At 40.2% G+C, this 24713-nt stretch overlaps 1 protein-coding gene across 1 annotated transcript in view; it reads left to right on the top strand.

Moving 5' to 3' along the window:
* Positions 1 to 24713, top strand: part of LOC122799397 (sodium- and chloride-dependent GABA transporter ine-like) — a 372008-nt gene that overhangs the window by 159337 nt on the left and 187958 nt on the right. The window contains exon 5 of the mRNA XM_044068418.1: positions 19269 to 19403. Within this exon, the coding sequence (XP_043924353.1) occupies positions 19269 to 19403 (135 nt within the window). The remainder of the gene's footprint in view (positions 1 to 19268; positions 19404 to 24713) is intronic.

Below are 24713 nucleotides of genomic sequence, written 5' to 3'. Positions count from 1 at the left end.
GACCGTAAGTCACTTCAGGATCTGGTACATAATTCACAACAGGTTAGCAACCATTTCTTGCAGTGTGGTTATGATGCATTGGAAGCTTCATGTAAGTCAGCAATGACAGGTGCAGTCATACGTAGACATGCTTGGCTGAAGGAACAATCTCTGCCAGATCATGTTGAGGCTAAGCTTCTGGATGCTCCACTGGAAAAGCAAAAATTATTTGGCTCCACTGCTCAGGAGGTCTTAAAGAAATTTGAGGAAAAGGCTAAATCTGTACAAACAGTCAAAGATTTCCTCTAGGTACAGCCACCAAGATTCAGCAGAAATTGGCCTTCTAAGAATTGGTCCTTTCCAGAAGAGAGATACCAAAGAGGCAAGAACAGGCGTGCCAGAGGTAGAGGGCAAGCTAGAGGCTCCTACAGAGGACGTCAATGGCAGCCTCCTAACCAGAGAGGTAGTGCAGGACCAACAACTGCTGCACAAGGACAGACTCAATGACTTCACCTTGATCCCGCCAACCAGGGCCCAATTAGAAGCACCTTTGGGTGGAAAATTGTCTTTATTCTCAAGAAATTGGCACAGTATTACAAGGGACAAATTGACACTGCAAATAATAGACAAAGGATACAGGTTCCATTTCCATACATTACCAAAAAGGAAAGGAATGCCAAACCTGCCACCAAATCAAAGGGCAGAGGCTTTAAAACAAATTGCCAACCTATTGCAAATGAAAGCTATAGAAAAGGTTCCTCTCACAGAACAAGGCCAAGGATTTTATTCCAGACTATTCCTTGTCCCAAGAAAAGAAAAACAATGGAGGCCTATTCTCGATTTGTCCGCACTCAATACTTATCTCATTGTGACAAAATTCAAAATGCTGACCCTACAGCAACTCCTTCCCATGCTGGGCAAGGGGTCTTGGCTGGTAACTCTAGACCTCAAGGAGGCATACCTGCATGTCCCTATCAGACAAAGTTGCAGAAGACACCTCAGATTTCTTGCAGGTTCAGAGCATTATCAATTCTCAGCATTGCCCTTTGGCTTACCTACTGCGCCCAGAGTATTCACGAAATGCCTGGCATCAGTAATTGCACACTGCAGACTTCAGGGGATTCAAATATACCTGTATCTGGACGACTGCCTTATACAAGCGGACAGCCAACAAACTTTGGAAAAACATTTGAATTATGCCATCCGCCTTCTGCAGGCCTTGGGATACACAGTCAACATTCACAAGTCAAGACTTGTGCCATCCCAAATAATAACTTTTCTGGGTGCAGAACTAGATACAACCACCCAAATGGCTTTTCTCACAGAAGAAAAACAAAGACAACTACCGGATTACTTCAAAGATCTGACAAAACAAACTCAGATGACTGCAAAGAAAATCCTGCAGGCCCTGGGTTACATGGCATTGTGCATTCTTCTGATTCCACAAGCAAGGCTGCATATGAGAACTACAATGGTACCCAAGGAGTTTATGGTCTCAGCACAATCACAGCCTAGAAACTTTGATACCACTCATTCCATGCCTTCAAAAGGAATTCCTGTGGTGGGCCCAAGCAAGCCAGTCAAACAGGGGTCTGCCTTTCAGCAAACCAGTAACCAGCCAAACCATTACCTCGGACGCTTCAGACCATGGATGGGGAGCACACATGGAGGACAGATGCATCCAAGGACTATGGTCTCAGAAAGAATTGCGCATGCACATAAACCAAAAGGAAATGCTGGCAGTGATGCATGCAATCGAGGCCTTCAAGCACTTTCTACATCAAGGCCACCTGCTAATAAGGACAGACAATACCACAGTTATGTGGTACATAAACAAGCAAGGAGGTACCCATTCCTACCCTCTTTGCAGACTAGCAATGAATCTTTGGGAACTCTCCCTAAACCTCAATATAGAGCTGCAATCCCAGTTTGTGCCAGGGAAAGACAATATACTGGCGGACAGCCTAAGCAGAAATACCATGGATCCACACGAATGGATGCTACACCCAGACATCTTCCTTCAGATAACACAATCTTGGGGAAGGCCGGACATAGATCTTTTTGCCTCCCACCACAATCATCAGCTGAAGAAATTCTGTTCAAGGACATACCACCCACAAGCATGGAAAGTGGACGCCCTCTCTTTCAGCTGGAATACTCTAATGGTGTATGCATTTCCACCTCTTCCACTAATGACCAGGGTCTTACTGAAAATCAGGACAGAGCAGCCAAAAGTGATTCTAATAGCCCCGGACTGGCCAAGGCAGCACTGGTACCCACTGTTACGATCCCTGTCGCACACGAAACCGTGGCCTCTACCACAATGGTCACTCCTTCTGACACAGCACAATTACAAAACTCTGCACTCCAGCCTGAAAACCCTGCAGCTGACAGCCTGGAGAATACCTTGACTCCTCACCAGGAAAAGCTATCCAAGAGAGTGAAGAATATCATCATGGAAGCTCGCAGACCTTCCACGAGAAAGGCATATTCAGCAAAATGGAAAAGATTCCACACTTGGAGCACCGCAAAGGGCCTAGATGCCACAGTGATGGGCATGGCACATATCCTGGAATACTTGGCAGAAATGCTCCACAATGACCTTTCTTAATCTTCCATAAAAATTCATGCTTCAGCAATTTCAGCAGAATACAATACTGATCCACCTGTCTTCTCTCATCCTCTCCTAAGACAGTTTCTAAGAGGAATTAAAAACATCAATCCTCCAAGAAAACCACCAGTGCCTACACGGGACCTTAACTTCATGTTGGAAAAGTTGACTCTACCTCCCTTTGAACCAGCAGCATCTTCAGAGTTACAGTTCCTGTCTTGGAAGACTGCCTTCCTTCTGGCCATAACCTCAGCAAGAAGAGTATCTGAATTGCAGGCACTCATGGCAGTACAACCATTTCTTATTTTTCATCAGGACAGAGTCTCCTTGAGAACCAATCCTTCATTCATGCCAAAGGTGGTATCCAGGGTCTCATTGAACCAAGCTATTCACCTGCCTACCTTCTTTCCAGATCCGCAAAACAAGGGAGAAAAACTTCTGCATACCTTGGACATTCACAGACAGTTACACTGCTACTTGGACAGAACTAAGACTTTCAGAAAAACTGACCAGCTGTTGGTAGCATATGCTGCAGGCATTAAAGGCAAACAATTTCCAAACAGACAATTCCAAAATGGATAGGAAATTGCATTCGATTCTGCTACTCTTATCATGGAAAAACTGTGCCAGCTAACATCAGGCCTCATTCCACCAGAGCCACAGCCACCTCCACAGCCTTTTTAAGAGGGGTGGCTACCAAGGACATTTTAGAAGCTGCTACATGGAGCTCCGTGCATACATTTTCCAAGCATTACAATTTGCCCTTATATTCCAGATACAGAGCAGGCTTTGCTACGGCAGTCCTGCAGGGCGTTTTAGCTACATGATCATTTTCTTAGTTCCTACCACCCCCAGCTTGGCTATGGTATTCTACCCATATGTAAGGACTGCAGATGCATCCTTGAAGGACATAGTACAGTTTTGTACCTACCATAAATGTAGATGTCCGATAGGTATGCATCTGCAGTCAGGTTTTCCCTCCCTCCTTCCCCTCTGGTATTCCTTGGGTACTTAACCCCAGCTAGCTATAAGAGGGACATCTATTATGGTGTATTTGTTTTTTTATTGCTGTGCATGTTTGGAATATTTTGCATTTCTCCAAATTTAGCCTTCCTTAGAGGGCACCTGGCATCTGGGGCAAGAAAAACTGAGGAAGATGGCGTCGGCTGACTCTTTTATACCCCAGGCGCTCTGACGTCGGGGAAAGGGCGACATCAGCCGACGCCGGAACCAGACTTTGGAATCCGGCCGACCGAAGGGCTGCCTGAGGCAGGACAACCCATATGTAAGGACTGCAGATGCATACCTATCGGACATCCACATTTGTGGTAGGTACAAAACTGTACTTTGTAACTTTTGTTCATAAACAAACATTCTTGTGAAATTCTGCAAAAGCTTTCTGAACCTCTGTGTCATGTGCGACTAAGAGTATTACTTCAGTACCCTAGCCTTTGGAATAAAAAGGTTAGATGCAGGCGTCATGCAGCAGATTAGTTAAGAGTTGTGTTTGTCGGATTAATCATCATTTTTTAACAGGATGACTTGGCCAACTGTTTTAATTTTAAGTCGGACCTTTTCAGCTGTCGTTTTCTTTGCAGGTTGCATACACCCGCACTGTACCGTAGTAGTTACTGCTGGTGCACCTGCTGTGAAGTGCGAATGAACTGATAGCTCATGTGTTTACCAGACTAAATCGCTGTACGAATGATAACTTAGAATTTGTTCCAGTCTTAAGCATTCTACAGTAATGCCTGAAGTTTACAATCTAACCTAATTTGCTGAATGATCACCGTCTTGTAATCACACTATGGTCCTTTAAAAACAAATTGGCTGTTCCCAGTATCCAAAGAATCAGAACTGCAAAACCTGCTGCTGAAACTTTATTGGAACCCTTTATATAAGTAAACAGACCACCCTGCTGTCCTCACATACTTAATGACAGATTTCCAACATACAAGACTTCTTTTTCCACACAAGTCATGTGGTGTTTAGCTAGAGAAATTAAAACCCTATTCAGACAAAGAAACACTGCTTGAAATCTTACAAGAAGGAAAGCCTAAACAGTGATTCACACAAAGCTTACTTAAAATCAGAAAATATTGTAGAATCAAAACAGACTCTTCCAAGGTCATGTACCCAAAGAAAAAGCAAATTTCTAAGACAGCATTCCCTGGGCAGTTTTAGAAAACAATCAAAGTCCTTCCTAGCTATATCACCAGATAATAACAACCAACCCTTATACCACATTTTTTGCCACACACTACAGAAACTAGTTAATTACTTCACTAAATGACATGACTAAACAAGTTCAAATATTACAGAATACATGAGCTTCTGTCAACAATAATAACCCATCTGAAAGTAGCATATTAAAGCACATTTCACTTTCAACTTAAGGCAGATATCCCCAAAACAATTAAAAAGCTGTTGGAGCACAGGAGATTAGGAACTAAATACAATACATTATATAATAAAGACTTAACTATTCAAAAACATCCACACTGATTGGATATCCCAGTCAGTGTACCCTTTGTAAATCAAGCCTATCCCAATAGAACGAAGTCCGTCTGTTGAGGTCTTCTTATTTGGAATATGTGCTAGTAGTAGGAGAATTAAAGTTTAGCAGCTACAGGACAAAATGTAAGGCAGAGACATGAGGGTCCTGCACAGTCACAGTTGAATGATGCACCCCCTAATTCACACACACACACACACACACACACACACACACACACACACACACACACACACACACACACACACACACAAGCGCGCACACTTTGGCTAACCCTACGTTAAATTAAAATAAATTATTATATATCCAAAAACAAGGTGGCTTCTGCTTCTTCTCTCACTCAGAAAATTACATGCTAATTTAACACAATCAGAGTTGTAAACTGAGTGATCACAACAGCAAGAAGACCAATTAACTCAAATTCTCCATGCCACTTAACTGGGCTGAGAGCTATGGCAGAAAGCAACAGCATTATTGAACACAACCATGCCTAGCTGCACCTGACCTACTTCACAGAAGACACTATGGTGGGCTTGACTAATGTCTAATTTGATGGGTCTGCAGTTTTTGACTTGAATATTAATGCATACCTAGAGAAGATAACATTTTAGACTCATAATTCTCCTTTCCTTGGGTACAATTGTGCTATATTAGCACTGGTTTTGGCATAGTTATCAGCAGCAAAGCAATCGTAGGTTTGGAAGAAGCCATTATGACACTGGTAAGTTTCAAAATAGCCATCAGCCCAGAGGCAGAAACATGTAGCAACAGCAAGGATACCATGGGCTTCCTTTAATGGAGACAGCAGGAGACAGTCTCACAATTGAGAAAGTTGGGTGGCGTGGCCAGCCGTCACACTGGACATTTGGATAAGAACATTAATATCCATAGGCTATATGATTTTTTTTCTACATTTGTCTAGAGGTCGAGGGAACACCAGACCCACAGGACCTATTAAAGTTACAGTTATAGCTTCAACAGGGATTTATAGCTTCAGTGGGGATTCACTGTTGATTTCACCAAAGTTCAGACAGCCTCTTAACTGGGCTTTGCCATTGTAAGTAATAGATATGACCCCAGAATCTCTTGTGCCACAGAAGGAACCCTCTGTATATTAACAGCTATTCTGGATTAAGTCCGACACTTACCTTTGTCCCCACTAAATATTATTCTACAGTTAAATAACAAACTTTATAAAATTATAATGGTTTGAGAATAACACATTTCACGTGAAATTTTGTAAGAGGGTTACATCCTCCCGAGGTATCTAGTTGGCTCATCTTGTACTTAGTCCCGATCAGCTCACTGTTTCGTTCCTTATGTGGCAAGTTGGAATATAAGAGAAAAGCCATTTTATGTATTGAACATCTTCCAGGCTCAACCCAGCTGAATGCACAAAAGAAAAACTGACTTTAACTAAAGAATGAGCTGCAGCTAGGATGAGGGTAAAGAGTAGTAAGGCCATCCTATGAAAATACAGCATCAACGACTAAGCATAGTAATGCAGATCATAGAGGAGTCTTAGCAAAGATGGTGGACCGTCTAAATCAGAGTAATTTCAGTCATAGTAATGGTGATTGACCCTTTCCAGGAAATACATTTTTGATTAATGGAGAAAATAAAAATAAAAACTAAGCCTGTGCAGTAAGAGATGGAGGAAGGAGTGCACCGTGGCTACAGGTTTATTGTATTCTCTGGGCCGGCAGGATATTTTTTTCTCTCCAAATTTCAACAACTTTACATTTACAAATATTACTTTTAGCAACCAAAACCCTCTTATCAGTCATACATACAGTTATTATCCATTGACCATCGGTTGTTGTCTTGTTAATAGCGATACACTAAATGGTTTAACATAGTTTAACATACAACACCTTGTTCAGTTTTGTCACGTTTTATTTGAGAGCAGGCTTTTTTACGCTGTCCATTAACAAACTAATCAAGATGACTGGAAGAACAAATGTTGATCATAGAATACTGCTAACAATAAACTTAAGCATTTATATGACTGTTAAATTTTTGTATGCCTCTTCTTGCTAATATTTCTGTTCATTTTCAAAGAAATCTGAAGAACTCCAAGTAAAGTCCAATAAGGAATTTTAAATAGTTTTTCCACACAATTTCTTCTCAGCTGTAATTGTCAGCATTACATTCGGCATCTTCCTGAAAGGTGCTGATGTGAATGACCTAACTGGTAAGAATGATTTCTCTGTCTGCTGCACCCGGTGTCAAAATAATAAATAAGTGTTCTGGATTTTTCCCTATACTTAGTTTTTTCATTTCTAGTTGTGTTTGACAAACCCTCCTGTCTTTGCACATTACCAGCAGAGTCCTATTTTTTTTATTGCATAAAACACTTCTCTGCTAGTGATAAGAACCTTACTTTTTTTTTTTTTTTAACTCAGTATTTGCCCTAAAAGAAAAAAAATACCTTAAGTAAGCATGGTACATCATATGAAATCTCATTTTGTGCTGCTTGTATACCTTTATTACCAGAACGGAGTTATTTTTTTTCTTGCCTCCAAGCAGAAGTAGTCCTGTTCACATTATTTATTTAACATTTGTTGACTGGGAAAGTCCGACTAGGTTCCACAGATCCTGTTTTCAGCGGAAGCCCAGGGAGAAATGCTCCAGAAGCATGTTTTTAGAATGTGGGAGGAAACCGGAGTACCCGGAGGAAACCCACACGAACGCAGGGAGAACATGCAAACTCCACACAGAAGGCACCCCAGCCTATGCAGACCTCCTTATAGGTTAGTGTGTTGCATTGGTTTTTGGGGTAGGGACAGTGCTTTCTTCTTCAAAGAATATGTAAGAAATCAGAAAAAACTTGCATGTTCTTTTAAAATGTGATGCAGCCATGGGAGGGAACTCAATGACCCTCTCAATTAGCAATTCAGTGTTGAGTGTCTCAGTCTATGTCATGGGCAGGCTTCTGATAAACAGCATTGGTTTGTCCCCACCTCCTTTTTAGGATGTACCCAACAATATAAACATTTTCCCATTTAGGTTTTGATTTCAGTTTGTAACATCTTACTCTCCATCTGATCAAACCTGGCTTGATTTTTCCCATTTGAGTGTTGACCTCCTTGGACTCCAGTTTAAGAATAGGTGATATGTATGGAAGCTCAGAAGGCTCATGCTGAAGCTACTGTTTTTTTTTTTCTGATCTAATTAATGTATCCACAGTGTGACAGTAAAGAAAGATTGTCTTTCGGTTTTGATGGTCACATCTTATTTACAGTTGGCCAGCCACGTGGAAATTTAACATCTGTTCGTTTTGTTTTTACTGTTTTGACCTTTTCTTGGGCCTAAATGGCATTAAAAGCACTTTGGAAGTTACAACAGAATTATACACTCCTTTATACTAATATATCTCCTTAGCTTAACTCTAACTTTTATAAAACATCTTTATTAAATTATTAAATCACATTTTAAACAGTTAACATAGGTACACATGCATTAATGGAAAAGAAAGCAAAACATACCAAAAATGTTCAGTGATTTGTTATTTTCATGCAGTGTACATAACTAAAAAATCAAGCTTGCTGAGTAAGGTCAAAAAATAAAAAAATAAAGGCAATATTTTACAAAGCACGGACTCTATTATTTCTGTGCTAACTTAATGCTGAAATTTCAAGTCACATTTCTGGGTGAGATATAAAGCTGGAAATCTGTGATTGATAACACACATAAACAAATTAACTGCTTCAGTACCTAGATTTGTAATTTTATATTTGATCCTTCAGCTGGAATATATGACCTAATTATAGAAAACTCTCAATAATTCATATGTAGATGTTCTATTATAGTGCATAGTAACGTGGAATATGCATCACTGTGCCAGTGCAATTTTAAAAGCACAGTTAAGACCACAGCAAGTTTTAAGTTACTCCCTCAGTCCTATACACATGCGCTCTCGCATCTTGTTTTTGTCAGATTGAAAACGTAACAAAAACAAAACAGACAGGAATAATGAATTATGTATATGATACAGAGAAGAGGAGATGCAAAATTTAATGTTAGATACGGCGTGCGTTTGCCTAAAATTTTATACCATTTATTTTCATTTAGATTACTCTGTATATGCCAGTTTGGTGCCACTGCATTTGGACAATGTGGCTCTACACCACACTGTAGCCTTACTTGTTTAACCCTATGTCAAGTTAGGGCTCCTGCCCTGCAAGTCCGGCATTGCCGTCAAATGCAAGAGGAACAATCTACCAACTGAGTCTTTAACTTTGAACAGTTGATCAGCCAATTGCTTGCTTTTCATTGGAGGAAGCAGGACAGCTGCTCTGGTTCATTTATTTGTAAGACACGCCCACACCAACAGTCATCAGATCCCAGCCAATGACAAAGGTCTATAGTACCTTGTTTTCCTGTGGGGGTTAGAAATGTAGTTGCCGCTCTCAGCCTATAACGTTACAGATGATGTGGCATATCAGTGGGGAGAAATGTGAGAATTTCATAAAAAGTCAGTCTAATGTCTACAGAAACAGGTATAGTAACAACCAGTAAAAGTGTACCCTCTTCTGTGTGCCACTGGGTTAGATACGAAGAGAAGAAGCACTTTGTAATGAGAGGAAATCTGACATTTGGACAGAGCTGTCTTTTTTTAATAAATCTCATTCCATTCTCATCAAAGTGGACAGACAGAATTTGCCCCATCTATAGTTAATTTCTAAAATACTAAGTCCCAGGTGCCTGTTGCTCCTTCACATATTGTTTCTTGCCTGCAGAACACTACTGCATCACATTAGACAAATACAACTGTTCTTTTCTGCATTTGCTTGTTATTTTCCAATATTCACTTATTCTTGTCTGAATTTCCTTGTTAACCTGTAATAAATGTTTCTATAATTAACATCACTATCTTTCGTGGGCGGCCACGGTGGTGCAGTGGTTAGTGTTGCCACCTCACAGCAAGAGGTTCTCTGGTTTGATTCTCGGCTAGGATGCCTTCTCTGTGGAGTCTGCATGTCCTCCCTGTGGTCGCGTGGGTTTTCTCCAGCTGCTCCGGTTTCCTCTCACATCCCAAAGACATGCTGTAGGTGGATTGGACACACTAAATTGGCCCTAGGCATGAGTGTGAGCGTGTGTGTGCCTTCTGTGGAAGGTTGGGCGTCGGGCTGGCAACTCGACACTGTAAAACTCCACTGCCAATACATGAGCGGACGGTGATCTGCTGTGGCAACCCCTAACCGGGAAAAGCCGAAAGAAGAAGAACATCACTATCTTTCATATGTACGGGAACTCCTTCATTCCTCCTCACATTGTAGAACTCGCTTTTTGTACCTTTCCACACATTCTACTAAAGACTAGCTTTCTCTGTTACTTGCCCAGAGAATGGAATACCTAACCTGACACTTATTCATACCTCTTCAGATCAGTCCTCCTTTATCTTGCCATGCAAAATCTTTTATTTTCCATGCTAAATGTATTTTTACATTACTTGGTTACTGACTATTTAACCTTTTCCTTCTGTTTACTGGCTCACTCTCATTCACATATCTACAAGTGGTGATGTGAGAGCAGGGCAGTGCATGGATCATCATCCCAACAGTCCTAAAGGGTGAATGCTTTTCTCCGGCCTGTGGAATCTCCCACTGGCAGCTTAGCACTTTCTCCTTCCAATTGTTGCTGAACAGAATTAGGGAAGCTTTTGTAAGAGATCAGAATACTGTCTATAGTGCATCATGGCTGTTATTACAAACAAGTGTGCTGCTTTGCACAACAAAAAACATGGGTCTACATCACATGAGCGAATCGCACAAATTGCGAACACTCATAATATCAAACATACCGGACCTCAAAGTGCTTTTTCTGAGATTGCGGTACAGCAAAGTATGGGATATTTGCCCTTTCCTCACTAGGAGTTGGAATATATATTTAGTGGGGGGCGTAGCCCCCACAATAGGAATTTTGAGGTCTGGTACGTTCGATATTATGAGTGTTCGTAATTTGTGCGATTCGCTCATATGATATAGACCCAAAAAAACACATTTGAAAATGAGAGAGATGGTGTCAGCCATTTACTTCTACTCTTTTTGTATTCATTTTTTTCTCTATCGTCTGTATTGTTTATTTGTAATGCAAACTGTACCAAAAAAGAACATGCAGCACTGGATTAAGTGATTTTTTTGGGCCATGGGCAGTTTTCATATCATGGGCCCCACACACATCCTTTTTTTGACCTCACGTAAATGCTCATGTTCTTTTGGATTGCCAGTCCTGATTTAAGACCATCAAACTGTTATCGACCAATGACCATGTCCGGTTATAGCTGCTGGATTTCATGCACCTTAGATGTCCAATTGTGATAAAGATGGCTGCAGTAAAGTATTCTGACTTGCTTTACACAAACGCGCAGCTGCCCAGCAAAGCTAAATTAATGACTGTTTAACATCATAAAGACCAGAGTCAGACATTCACATCCACAGACAGCTTATGTAACCAGCAAGTATAGCCCCATTGTTGAGTATGTATACCTCAGGTGTCTGATAATTGTAAAAACAAAACTTATTTTACACCAATACACAATATTCCTGTAAAGACAAGCTGTTTAAAAGATGGTGAGTTACTTTCATCCACAGACAACCCTTACCCAGCAGTTATGTGTGCATCTCATCTAATTGTAATAAAAGAGAATACCTCTCAGTCTCTTAGCAGAAGAGTCAGGGACAAAGTCAAAACATAATGAGGGACAAAGGCCCAGATTCAGAGACAGACCTCTTATTTACTTAATAACAATATTTGCAATAGCACACTTTTTCTGAAGGATGTAAAGTCTGCAGCTAAAACGCTATCATTATTTAGTGACAACAGTCCTCTAAGTGCCAAAAACACAAATGTTATTAGAAATGAACCAAACATATGTGCAAAAAATTAGGTATGATTGAAAGCTAACTGGTAGTTGGCATAGAGTACTAAGGAGCTCTTAACGAGCTGTTTCTTGTGGTCCAGGGTTTAATTCCCTCAGCCTGCATTGCCTAGCTGTGTGGCTCTGAGCAAATCACTTAACCAGACAACACTCCCAGGCTGAGTCTGAAATATTTCCATGAAGTTCAGTGCTCTATCCTGTAAACAAATACAAAGAAAAACAAAACAAAATAACTCATTTCAATTTTGTTTCACATAAACAATAGCCACACATTTTCTAACGTACTTCAGATAAATATCCATTGGTCCTGCAATGCCAAATGGCTAACCAATCAAACAGCCAGAGGATAAGTTACTTTCATCCTCAAATACCACCCCCTCCCAAAGCATAGTTATAGCCAATTTGCCATGTCAGCCTCATCTGACTGTGATAAAAAATATGTACATCATCATTCATCATCTTAATTAGAGAATCAGTGCAAACTCAAAAAATAATGAGGAATAAAAGCCCCAAATCAGATGCCAACTGTAAATATTAGAAAGTTCCTGGATTAACAAGTTTTGCATTGGCATGCATTTTCTGAAGGATATAAAATCTGAAAATTCAAATGTCTGTCATCATTTACTGACTACAATTCGCAATGATTGGCAGAAAATCACATATTTTGAGCCATGGACAAAAATCATGATGCAAAATCAGGGACATTCTGTGAAATCAGGGAATATTTCAGTGTTGCTTCACACAGACTTGCCATTGAATAAATATTCCAGTTTCTTTCACACAAATGCATACTGGTGCTATAAGGCCAGATTTTGAAATAAGAAAACAACAAAAGGTAGGTATTCATCCACAGCCACCCCCCACACACATTTAATGACTGTAATCTTCAATGATCTCCCATAAAGCCAAAAATGTAAGGCAAAGTAAAGGGAATTCTGTGATATCAAGGACAGTTCAGCTTTCTTTCACACAGTTGCCAAAGAATAAATATTCCATCTTGTTTCATACAAACTCACAATAGTCATATGAATTCAGATACAAAATAAAGAACAAAAATGACTACAGGGTAAGTTGCTTTCATCTACAGCCAGTGCCACCTTCCCACATTTAGTAGTTGCAGTCCTCTATGATTTGTAATAAAACCAAAGATTTTATGCTGCATAGACCAAAAACATGAAACAAAGTCAGTGATAGTTTTCAAAATCAGAGAGTTTTTTTACTTGTTTGTTTATTTTGTTTAACATGTTAACAGTATATATATATATAATATATATATATATATATATATATATATATATATTCTCTCTCCACTCTCCAAAATACTAGAGAGATGCATACACTCTCAGGTCTCAGACTACCTCCTTACTAGCAACCTCCTTTCCAATACTCAGCATAGTTTCCGGCCAAACCATAGCACCACCACTGCCTTACTCTCCTTTACTAACACTATCCTTCAGCATAGAAACAATGGCTGTCTCTCCTCTGCTACTTTTCTAGACCTATCTAAAGCATTTGACATGGTCCCACACAAACGACTCATCTCTGTCCTCAATAACCTATCCTTCTCTCAATCAGTCACCAAATGGTTTCAGAGTTACCTGTATGACTGCCAACAATCCATTGTATGGCAGAATGACATATCTCCCCAACTACCGGTCTCCATAGGGGTTCCCCAAGGATCCATCCTTGGTCCCCTACTCTTCTCTATTTTCACCAATAATCTAGCCTCTGCCACCAAACATGGCACACTCCTACAATACGCAGATGACTCAACCATCATCTGCTCAGCCCAGTCCTTACCCAAACTGCAAAAAGTCACACAGGAAGCCTTTTCCTCTGTTGAAACTTGGTTATCCAATGCCCAATTAATACTCAACCCAAACAAAACTAAACTACTCATCTTCCAACCCACCAAACGTACTCAAAACAACTCTCACTTTAAAATCACAGCAAAAGACAACACCACTATATACCCAACTGAACACACCAAATTGCTAGGAGTGGACATAGACAATAAACTAAAATTTGACATTCACATATCCATGACCATAAAAAAAAGTCCACAAAAAACTAGGAGCGTTATACAGAAATAAGCAACTTCTCACCAAAGCAGCAGAGATTTCAATAGCAAATTCCCACCTTATCTCCACCCTACTTTATGCCTCTCCAATATATACCAATCTAAGGCAATGCGATCTAAACAAGCTAAAGACCTGCTACAACAAAATCTCCAAATTCGCCACAGGGGCATCCTACCGTAGTCACCACTGTCTCTCACTTGCTGAACTGGGCTGGCTTGAACTCCCTCACCTCCTTCAATGGTATCAACTCTCACTCGCCCACAAACTAGTAAACCATCCACTAAATGTCCCATCCCTCCAGAATCTACTCCAACCCTATCACACCACCAGACCACTAAGATCCAGCAACAAAAATCACTTGCAGATCACTAAAGCCAATAACTCTGCTGGTGAAGCACTATTCTCTTGCACCATAGCCTAATTATGGAACTCCCTCCCACCCACAATTGCCTCCGTACCGTCATGCATCCACTTCAAAACTTTACTAAAAGCGCACCTAAAAACATGCTGGGTATGCCCTTGCAACTCCCACTCTAAAATCACCCACCCCATCCAACCACTACCTTTCTTTCCACTCCACTACCTACCTTGATTATAGCAAGCTCAGATGCTCATAAGGGTAATACTTATTATACAGCAGGAACTTGTTATTGTAACATTTGTTAATGTCTGTTATGTACTTCACAGATAAAGATTCTAGTTGCCTACTGATGTACTATGTTCTTCATCTGTAAATATGTTGTAAGTAATTGCTATGTTATATTGTTAATCGCTATGTAATCCAATGTAACTACTGTCTGTTTATTTTAACTGTGGAGCTTTTCTCCCCGGGTCTCCGCTGAAAATGGACCTATGTCCAGTTGGACACTCCCGGTCAACAAATGTAAATAAAATAAATAAAAATAAACGGTCAGAAAGTAATGCAGTTACTGTCATCCACTCTAAAATGGTCAGACAAAAAGACAGTAAGTTAGTTTCCTCCACAGCCAGACTGCCCCCCCACCCAGTTTAGTGACTACACACCATAACAATTTGCCATAAAGACAAATTTTAAAATGAAAAAAAGTGCAAGGAGGCAAGTTGCTTTCATTCATTGCCATCACCCCCCCCCCCCCCACACACACACACACACACACACACACACACACACACACACACACACACACATATTTAATGGTTTGCAATACTCTTAAGACCAAATATTTTATGAAACCCAGACTATAACATAAAGCAAAGTCAGGGACAGTTTCAAAATCAGGGACAGTTTCATTTTTTCCACACAAGCTCAGCAAATTACAAGTTGCTAAGATTCATACTTTAAAATTATCCAACAGAATTCGTAAGTTGCTAAGATTTTCTGAATTATAAACTAAAACAAAAGACACAGTCAGAGATGACAAGGGTCAAGCAAAAAGCAAGTTGTAATCATCCACAGTGACAGGATTGCTCAGTAAGTCAATAATGCAGAGTTTAGAATTTCATACTTAGTATTTATTATAACTCTGAAGAAGAATGCTAACTTTGTAGTCTTGTGCATGATCTAATGTGAATACACAACATCAGCAGATGTTGACTTCAATTCATTTAGTCTGGAAATGACTGACTGTAGGTACAGATGGTGCATTTTACATTTTAGAATATTTTAACCTTATTTATTTTTTAACAGGAGTCTGAATCGGAATTGTGTACAAGCATTTGTCATCTATTTATTCAGAGAACAAACACTTCTACAAAGAGTGTGGCAGTGTGTAGAGAACCCCCCCCCCCCTGGTGCATGCCAGTTTGGTAGATCCCCCCCAGAAGTCATGGGCTGTGGGTGGCTACCTGAAATGCCCCTATTATAATCCGCCACTTCAGACATGCTTATGTATATTCATATATTTACTGGTATCTTTGAAGTACAAAAGTAAGAGCTTCTGATACTGATTTTTAGAGGAATCGGTATCACAACAGTCTGTAATTCCCTTGTGTGGATAAGTCCTGTTTCTGAAAACCTTGGCCCATTATGTCAGCATCTCCAAATGTGACTTGGATACTTGCAGCTGACTGGATTGTACCTAATAGTGCATTAACTAAAGGAATTTGTCTGTCTATAACCCAAGTTACTAATGCCTACACTTGTAATTATTTGAGCTGCTAATCACTGTATTGATACATGTACTTTGATGAACAGGTTGCAGTTCTTTCCACTAGTGCACTTCCTAATGTGTTTTGTGTGTGTGTGGGGGGGGTTCAGGCACCAGCTGACGGCTTGTATCACAGAGCTCACACTGAGAGTAGGGTACTAGGGATCAGATTAGTGGGATGCTGCCAACTGAAGTGGGTGGGTGGCGGTGTTAGTAGACCACTGTGGGTGATATGTATGTTTTGATGGGTGATCACAACACAGAGCTCTCTACTGCTCTGTCATCTTAGTGACACAAAGCAATGCTATTATACTTTATGTGGACTAGAAGACATGAGAGTAACAGCGTTGCATTCTTTGATTTTTTTTTTTATAAAGCGGACATAAGTGGGAGGAAAATTGTCAAGAATGAATTTTCTTTTTGTTACAAGGCTGTTTCATGAGATGTTTAGTAGTTGTAATGCAGGAACTCAGGCAGTTATGAAACATTGCATTCACACACTTTGATACTAGCATGACATACTAAGATTATGTACCCCATGAAGCTAGTATCTTCCTGAATTCTTACCATTGTTGACAAACTTCCAGGGTTTTTACAGGCTTTGGGATTGTTGTTGAGATTCTTGTTAGAGTAGAACAGAAAAGTTGTGCTCTGTGCTGATATATGTAGCTGTGTGTTACATGCTACAGTACTCCAAGCACATTTTAAGAAACAGAACTAATAATATTTTAATTACTTTGCAGATTGTAGTTTTGTTTTGGAAAGCAATAGGTTAGTGAGTTCTAACCAGTTTTTGGACTGCACTGTTTAGACGATGCTTTGTTTGCTCAGAGTTCAGCGAATGTGTAGGAGTTTTCAGGATTTCAGTTCTCTGACTACATTCTGTCACAGGTGGTGTTTGTGGATCGGTTCTTTATCAATGAAATAAGGTGGTGTTTGTTTGAGGCTGAAATCTCTTCACGTCCTTTGGATTTGTGCCCATATCAAAAGTTATGGTGCATTCAGAAGCACATTGTGTTGGCAAAAACTTTAGTTAAGTGGACCTATTTGTTTTGTAAAAACTGTTTGTTTGCCAGCTACATATTTGCCATTACTGCAAGACTTGCTGGAGCCCTGCTGCTTATTATCTTTGCGAAAATGAAAATAAATACTGAGAGTGGGAACTGCTTGACTTTCCGACCTTTAAGTAAGTGAGCAGACTCATCCAGCCCATTTGGGTATGTCATTGTTTTTCCTCAGGACTGCAAGCTAATATTTGGAATGGGCTATACGTTGTTGAGTTTGTTTTATTATTTACTTTAGTATGTAAATTTACTGGGAGATCTTGCATTTTAGGTGGGTTATAATTGTAAAGATGATGGTGTGTTTTCTACTGTCACTGATCAAACTGTAACAGAGCGACAACCATTGATTTTCTGATAATACACTTTATCCTTTACAGGGTCACTGGGATACCAAAGCCAATTGTCACTTAATCTATAAGGAGCAGCTTTGAATCACTTAATGCTTAGTTTCTGCATCTCTTAATCTGTCCAGTTGTATCCTGTTCATGACAATACTTTTGCTTTTTTTTTTGCGTATTTGCTAACCATATAAGCCCACTTAACAAATCCAGTTGCATAAGGAAGACCAAGCACAAAATATCCACCATAAACATACAGTTCTACTAAGAAATACATCAAACACATGTTCTTTGGTGGGGTAATTTCTCCTGCATTCTAACATGTATGGGGCTTTCTCCATCATACCACCCTACCTAATTATTTTCACTGCAAGTGTGTGTCATGTCAGAGAAAGAATATTACGAAGCACAATAAAAATATGTTGTGCTGCTTCTCTGTGCCCCTGCCACCCCTGAGAAATAGGACTATTTCTGAACACAGCTTAGCTCTGTGGCACTGAGATGAGGTGTCTCTGCTCTGTGCTGTTGGTAATCTGAGTTCAGGAATAGACCAGAGTGCTGGTAGAGCCAACCAGGAGGGATAGAATGAAGTGGCCAATGGCCTGCTGTGCCGTACCGGGGGTTGGGGTCACCTGTGCAGCTAATTAATAAAGGCATATCCTCTAGGTCAGAATAGTTCACTGTCCCTCAATGGTCTTTCCTCATTAGGTGCGTAAGCAAATACAGTGCCCCTTTAATGTGTCCTTGCACAGACATATCACTCCACTAGAAAAACCCCAGTGTTTCCTCAGGAAAAAAATCTTGAGTATGAGCTCCCTGAGCTACACAGAATGATTAAAATTCTTCTGTTTGCACAGTCTCTTACAGACTTCTGTAAGGCAACCTCTGACTGGCTTACAAGATAATAAATGACCGCCTCCTATTTGAACTCATACATTCGTAAAATTGGTAGCAGAACAAATAGCTATTCTAGGAATTTGAATATATCCATCACCCCCATTTTTTCACGTGGGGTGTTGTCATATCAACAGTGACAGTCATCTAGAGCTGATGTTCACACTGCTGAGTGCTCACTGTGCAGTGGTTGTTCATCTGTATGACATACACGTGCAATCAAACCTATGGCCAATTTATAGTGTCTAGCCCACCTACTGCATGCCTTTGAAATGTGGGGGAACCAGAGCACATGGGGAAATCTCCGGCAAACACAGGGAGGATTTGCAGAATCCGTGCTGAAGCCAAACCCAAGAAATATCATAGTGTAAACAGACCCCTGATAATTTGGGTGGGAATACATAAATTCAGCCCTGGTATCATCCCATGCTTTGCAAGGATAGGGAGAAGAAGTAATGGGAGTTTGCAGTGGCTGTGCTGCAAATGGCCCTCTGCATTGATTGCTTAGTCTCTACCATGAACTGTAAAAAAATGTGTGCATCAGGTAAGCAATCATAGAAAAAGTTCCACACAACTTGCATTAGTAGGTATTTTAAAATTGTTTGTTAATATTCTAATTCAAATAAAGTAAAAAAATACATTTTATTGAAATAAACATTTGGAAAAATGGTGTATCAGATGTTTGCATTTTTCTCTGGTGTGATGCAGAACTTCTAAATTAAACAGCTTTTCAAGAAGATTAATGCCAAACATTTTTTACTCTTTTTTTTTTTTAAGGTTGTCTACTTCACTGCCATCTTTCCTTATGTCATTCTCATTGCCTTGCTAATAAATAATGTTCAGCTACCTGGGGCTGCAGATGGCATCCGTTATTTTCTTATGCCTCAGTGGAACAAACTTCTTGATGGTCAGGTAAAGTTTTGGTATTTTGTCAGCATGCTACAGGTATACTTTGTGCTTGTTCCTAACTATGTGCCTGCTCATACTTGGCTTGGCCATAACTTTCTGCCTGTTCATACTAACTTGTGCCTGGTCACACTAACTGTGCTTGGTCTTAAATTAGTGCCTGGTCACACTAACTTGTGTGTGGTCATAACTTTGCGCCTGCTCACACTAACTTAGAAGTCCAGTAAAAGGATGCCCCACCTTCTTACTGAGCACATTACAGAGCAGAGAAAGGAGACAAGCTGGAGTGTACATACATTATTGTGTCACGTACCATATGACTCATCTTACTTTGAGAAGTAAAACTGAACTCTAAAACCATCATCCTGTAACAGACATATACGAACTCCTCTCATAGTATTAATTAGTGCCTTCAGCATGTCTTCCATCCTCACAAACCATCTTTTCAATTGTCCAGAAAATGTTGGGTGTACCAGCAACTGTACTCTGAAAAGCAACAATATGATCAGTTAGAGAATATTCAAGCTTTTGAGACGCACAATGTCATGCAGTATCATTGAGTTCCTGGATGTTTCTTTAAGCACCATTCCCCCAAATAGGAGACATTGCTATTTCTAAAAACAGTTTGTAAAACTATATCCCAGATGGAACGTTATGGTGAGTACATAACTTCTAATTTTAAGCAATTGTTATGAAGTGATGATTGGTGATCAGCAGTATTATTTCATGCCAGGAAAGAGCACTACAGATGCGATGTTTGCTCTGAGAGTGTTGATGGAGAAGTACAGAGAAGGTCGGAAGGAGTTGCATTGTGTCTTTGTGGATTTAGAGAAAGCATATGACAGGGTGCCTAGAGAGGAGTTGTGGTATTGTATGAGGAAGTCGGGAGTGTCAGAGAATTATGTAAGAGTGGTACAGGATATGTATGAGGGTAGTGTGACAGCGGTGAGGTCTGCGGTGGGAGTGACGGATGCGTTTAAGGTGGAGGTGGGATTACATCAAGGATCAGCTCTGAGCCCTTTCTTATTTGCAATGGTGATGGACAGGTTGAGAGACTAGATCAGACAGGAGTCCCCGTGGACTATGATGTTTGCGGATGACATTGTGATCTGTAGTGAGAGTAGGGAACAGGTGGAGGAGACCCTGGAGAGGTGGAGATATGCTCTAGAGAGAAGAGGAATGAAGGTCAGCAGGACTAAGACAGAATATATGTGTGTGCATGAGAGGGAGGACAGAGGAATGGTGAGGATGCAGGGAGTAGAGGTGGCGAAGGTGAATGAGTTTAAGTACTTGGGATCAACAGTTCAGAGTAATGGTGAGTGTGGAAGAGAGGTGAAGAAGAGAGTACAGGCAGGATGGAGTGGGTGGAGAAGTGTCAGGAGTAATTTGTGACAGACGAGTACCAGTAAGAGTGAAAGGGAAGGTCTACAAGAGGGTAGTGAGACCAGCTATGTTATACGGGTTGGAGACAGTGGCATTAACAAAAAGGCAGGAGTCAGAGCTTGACGTGGCAGAGTTGAAGATGTTAAGATTTGCACTGGGTGTGACGAGGATGGACAGGATTAGGAATAAGTATATTAGAGGGTCAGCCCAGGTTGGAAGGTTTGGAGACAAAGCCAGAGAGGCAAGATTACATTGGATTGGACATGCGCTGAGGAGGGATGCAGAGTATATTGGGAAAAAGATGCTAAGGATGAAGCTGCCAGGTAACAGGAAAAGAGGAAGGCCTAAGATAAGGTTTATGGATGTGGTGAGAGAGGACATGCAGGCGGTTGGTGTGACAGAGCAAGATGCAGAGGACAGGAAGAAATGGAAACAGTTGATCTGCTGTGGTGACCCCTAACGGGAGCAGCCAAAAGAAGAAGTAGTTGTTACCATGTCTCCTGTAAAATTTCATCTTACGCTTCTTTTGTTCTAACAAAAAGACTGGAATAACTCAAGAATATGCTGTTCTAGAAGCTGTATTATGCTTAATGTTGTAATTACAGAGTTATGTAAGGTCTAAGATTTCTGAGCAAGGATTGCTTCATCTGGAAGCAGGTTACAATGCAGTGGGTGACGTACGTCTGCATTAATTTCTGACAACTTTGTCAGTGTTATCAAACATGTTTAAAAAATGTACAAACAAATGTTCTAGTTCTGTCTGTGTAACATTTATGAAATAGGTGCACTGATTTGTACTTAAACACTGAAATCCCTTTACTGTATCTCTTCTTCTTCCCGCTGTGTAATTTATGTATCTGTTACTCATATCTCTTGAGTGCACTTGCTTGTCAAACTGTTTAGTTTTCTGTCTTTGAGTTTGCAAGATATGAGTAAATTATCTGACCCTTTGTTGCCGTTTTCATGTTTTTGCCTCATATTTGCCTCCTTTCCTCAGTACTTTCTGCTCATGAGTGATCCCGGTAAAAGGACCCGATTGAGATTTGTTTGAAAGGGAAATACTTGTCCTGTAAAGGAAGAAAAGTGTTGAAGCCGATGAAGACTATCTTTCACATTAGACCAAAAGGAATACTAAACCAGCCCACTTGTGAGACTTGCAGGTTAATGGCAGCTGAAAACTTTTCATAAAGGGTTTGAAGTCTGTGGTAATCTCAGTAGCATTTGATTTTTTTGTGGTGAGAGATTGAGACAGGTTGGGGGAAAGAGTGAGAGACCGTGACAAGAACAAAGAGACAGGATTTTGAAGAGGCAGCTCATAGGTAAAGCCAAAACAGGCAGTTCTTTAGTAATTTAAACATAATGGTTTGAGTCCAGTCATGAATGGTGTGCTTGCTGTTTTCATTTATTTATTTACTTATTGCATTTGTTTACAAGGATGGTCCAATTGGGTAGACAAACTGCCCCTTTTCAGAGGAAGCCCAAGGAGAAAATTTCCAGAATAAAGTGAGTAAACAGTAAAACAATACTTAATACATCAAGTACAAAGAGCATTAAACTGGATTGTGGTTATACCTGGAGGAAGAATATGAAAGCCATTTAGTGAGTAGTGAGGCTATACAGAGAGTAGAGAGGCCTAGGAAAAGAGCGGCAGCATTTAACTTATCCGAGGAAAGTTGCAAGAGCATAGCCAAGGACTTTAAGTGTAGTTTGAAAAACAGATTGTATTCTAATATTGTAAGAGAGAGAGAGGTATGTAATTCCTGGTTTTAGTTAGAGAGGACATTATAGGGAGTCTCCAGCAGTATTGTTTGATTTAGTTACACTTGACAGTATCTTGTCAGAAGAGAGTAGTGATTGTAGAGTTGGAGAATATTGCTTTGACTTGGGCATTTGTCTGGGTTATATATGAGCTTTTATGTCATGACAAGCTGTGAGCAGGTTAAATACTGCCTTAATTCCAGTCACTAAAGTCGCTTTAGTGTGAGGCAGTGATGTGTCCCGTAATGATGGTTGGCAGAAAATTTTGCAATTTTTTTATAGCACTGGTCAAGTAAGAAGAGTTAATTGGATTGCAAATCGATGAGTATACAGCTGGGTATAGAAGACTAAGGATGAGTAGAGATGAGGCAATGCATATCCTAGCCAGCTCTGTTAGGTAGGGCTTGGCTGTTTAGAGGGTTCACAATTTTTGGTGGCCTTTCTTTATAGCATGTTTTATGTGGTAATCAAATTTTAAGTTTTCATCAATCTTAACCCCTAGTAGTTTGGCATGGGTTACAATTTCAGTCTTGGTATTGTGTGATGACGGAATTGAGAAGGAATATTTTTGGTCTGATAGCTGTATAGGGACAAATAAGATAAGTCTGGATTTTGGGGGGGTTTCGAAGGAGCTGTGAGTCAGTTAGCCAAGTCTCAATCTATGAGAGACCTTCTTGGGTGTATTGTTGTACTTTAAACATGTAGGCAGAGCAGATGCATGTGAAATTATCTTCATATAGCTGATGGTTGGTTGTTTGGTTGCTAAATGCAGGTCATTAATGAATATATTAAAAAGTAGTGGACTTAATCTAGAGCCTTGAGGAACTACCATGGTTTTATTTTTATTTATTTATTTATTTATTTTTTATTTATCCTGTGTTGACTGGGTTAGTCCCAATAGTCTAGTAGCTTCTTTCCAAGGGAGACCCAAGGTGATATTTGTACTGCTAAGGGAAGTTTGGTTAGGGCATTGGGGGACTTTCTGTACTCTTTTCGATAGGCGCCATGCTATCTTTTACATTCATGTGAGCTTACCAAAAACTGAAGCAGATGGGGCCTCAGTTTAACATGTCCACTAGCAGGAAGGAAGGGGTGTTTTGCCACTTTACAGTTTGTTGTCCGTTTGAAGGCTAACTGTAAAATCAGGATTGTGACAGTTTATAAAAGTTTAAAGAGGACATTTTGCATAGTAAGTTTTGGTATGACACTGTGTCGAAGGCTTGGACAGATAAAACAAGAGGGAACAGACAAGAATTATTGCTGTTTCTGCTTAGATTTACTGATGTAACAAAGTTTAGCAGTGCAGTAGTGATGCTTTGATATGGATAGAAAATATGCTGAAAGCCGTGAGTTTTCAGCAATGTAAGTAAGAACTTGAGACTGCATGCACTTTTCAAGCATTTTAGATAGAGGAGATAGGATGGCTATGGTGGAATGTAATCTGAGTGTAAATTCAGTTCACCCTGGAGGATGGCATTGTGCTTGACTCTGTGAGGACAAACATTATAGAGGGTAGTAATTATAGATGCCACCACTATAGTCATTGTAGAGGTAATACAGGCAGAGGTGAAGCTGGGGGTCTTTGTGATCGTTAACAACATAGCACATTGCAATTCAGTTGTGAGTTAAGTTGAGTTACAAGGGAACTCTTCTGTAAGGTTAGTATTGGGAGTTCTATGAAATAAAGTGTAGAGAACCACCGTCACTTCTTTTTTAAGGCTTAACAAAATGAAATTGGAATGACTGGAAGTTTGAAAGTAGTATAGATGAGATTTGATGTAGGTGTGAAATGAGATCAAGTCATTTTGTGGCATCCAGGCTTTGGGATGAGAGAGGAACATTTTTTGCAAATGCTGCATGGCGCGAACAGTGTTTTAAACTTTGGCTTAGCTGAAGGAATGGTGAAGTTGGTGTCCTGAATTGTGTTCAGCATTTGTAATTTGAATTAGATTATCTGCAGGATAACTAGGGTAACAATCTTGATGGTTCAGAACAGAAAGGTACAGTACTGGCTTCAAACTGCTCCAGTAATCACATTTTTGTCTTATAATAGTGTTGATAAAAGGGATGAGGGAGGCCCAGAAGACAGAAGGAGGGAGCACAAGACGGAAGGAGGGGAGAAAGTTGGAGTCAGTATAGTAGGAGGAAGGTGATGGGTGTTATGGAGATAAAGGT

The sequence above is a fragment of the Protopterus annectens genome, chromosome 4.part0, assembly GCF_019279795.1.
Source record: "Protopterus annectens isolate FY-2018-M chromosome 4.part0, PAN1.0, whole genome shotgun sequence".
Classification (NCBI taxonomy): Eukaryota; Metazoa; Chordata; order Ceratodontiformes; family Protopteridae; genus Protopterus; species Protopterus annectens.
This window is presented reverse-complemented; position numbering and strand designations above follow the sequence as displayed.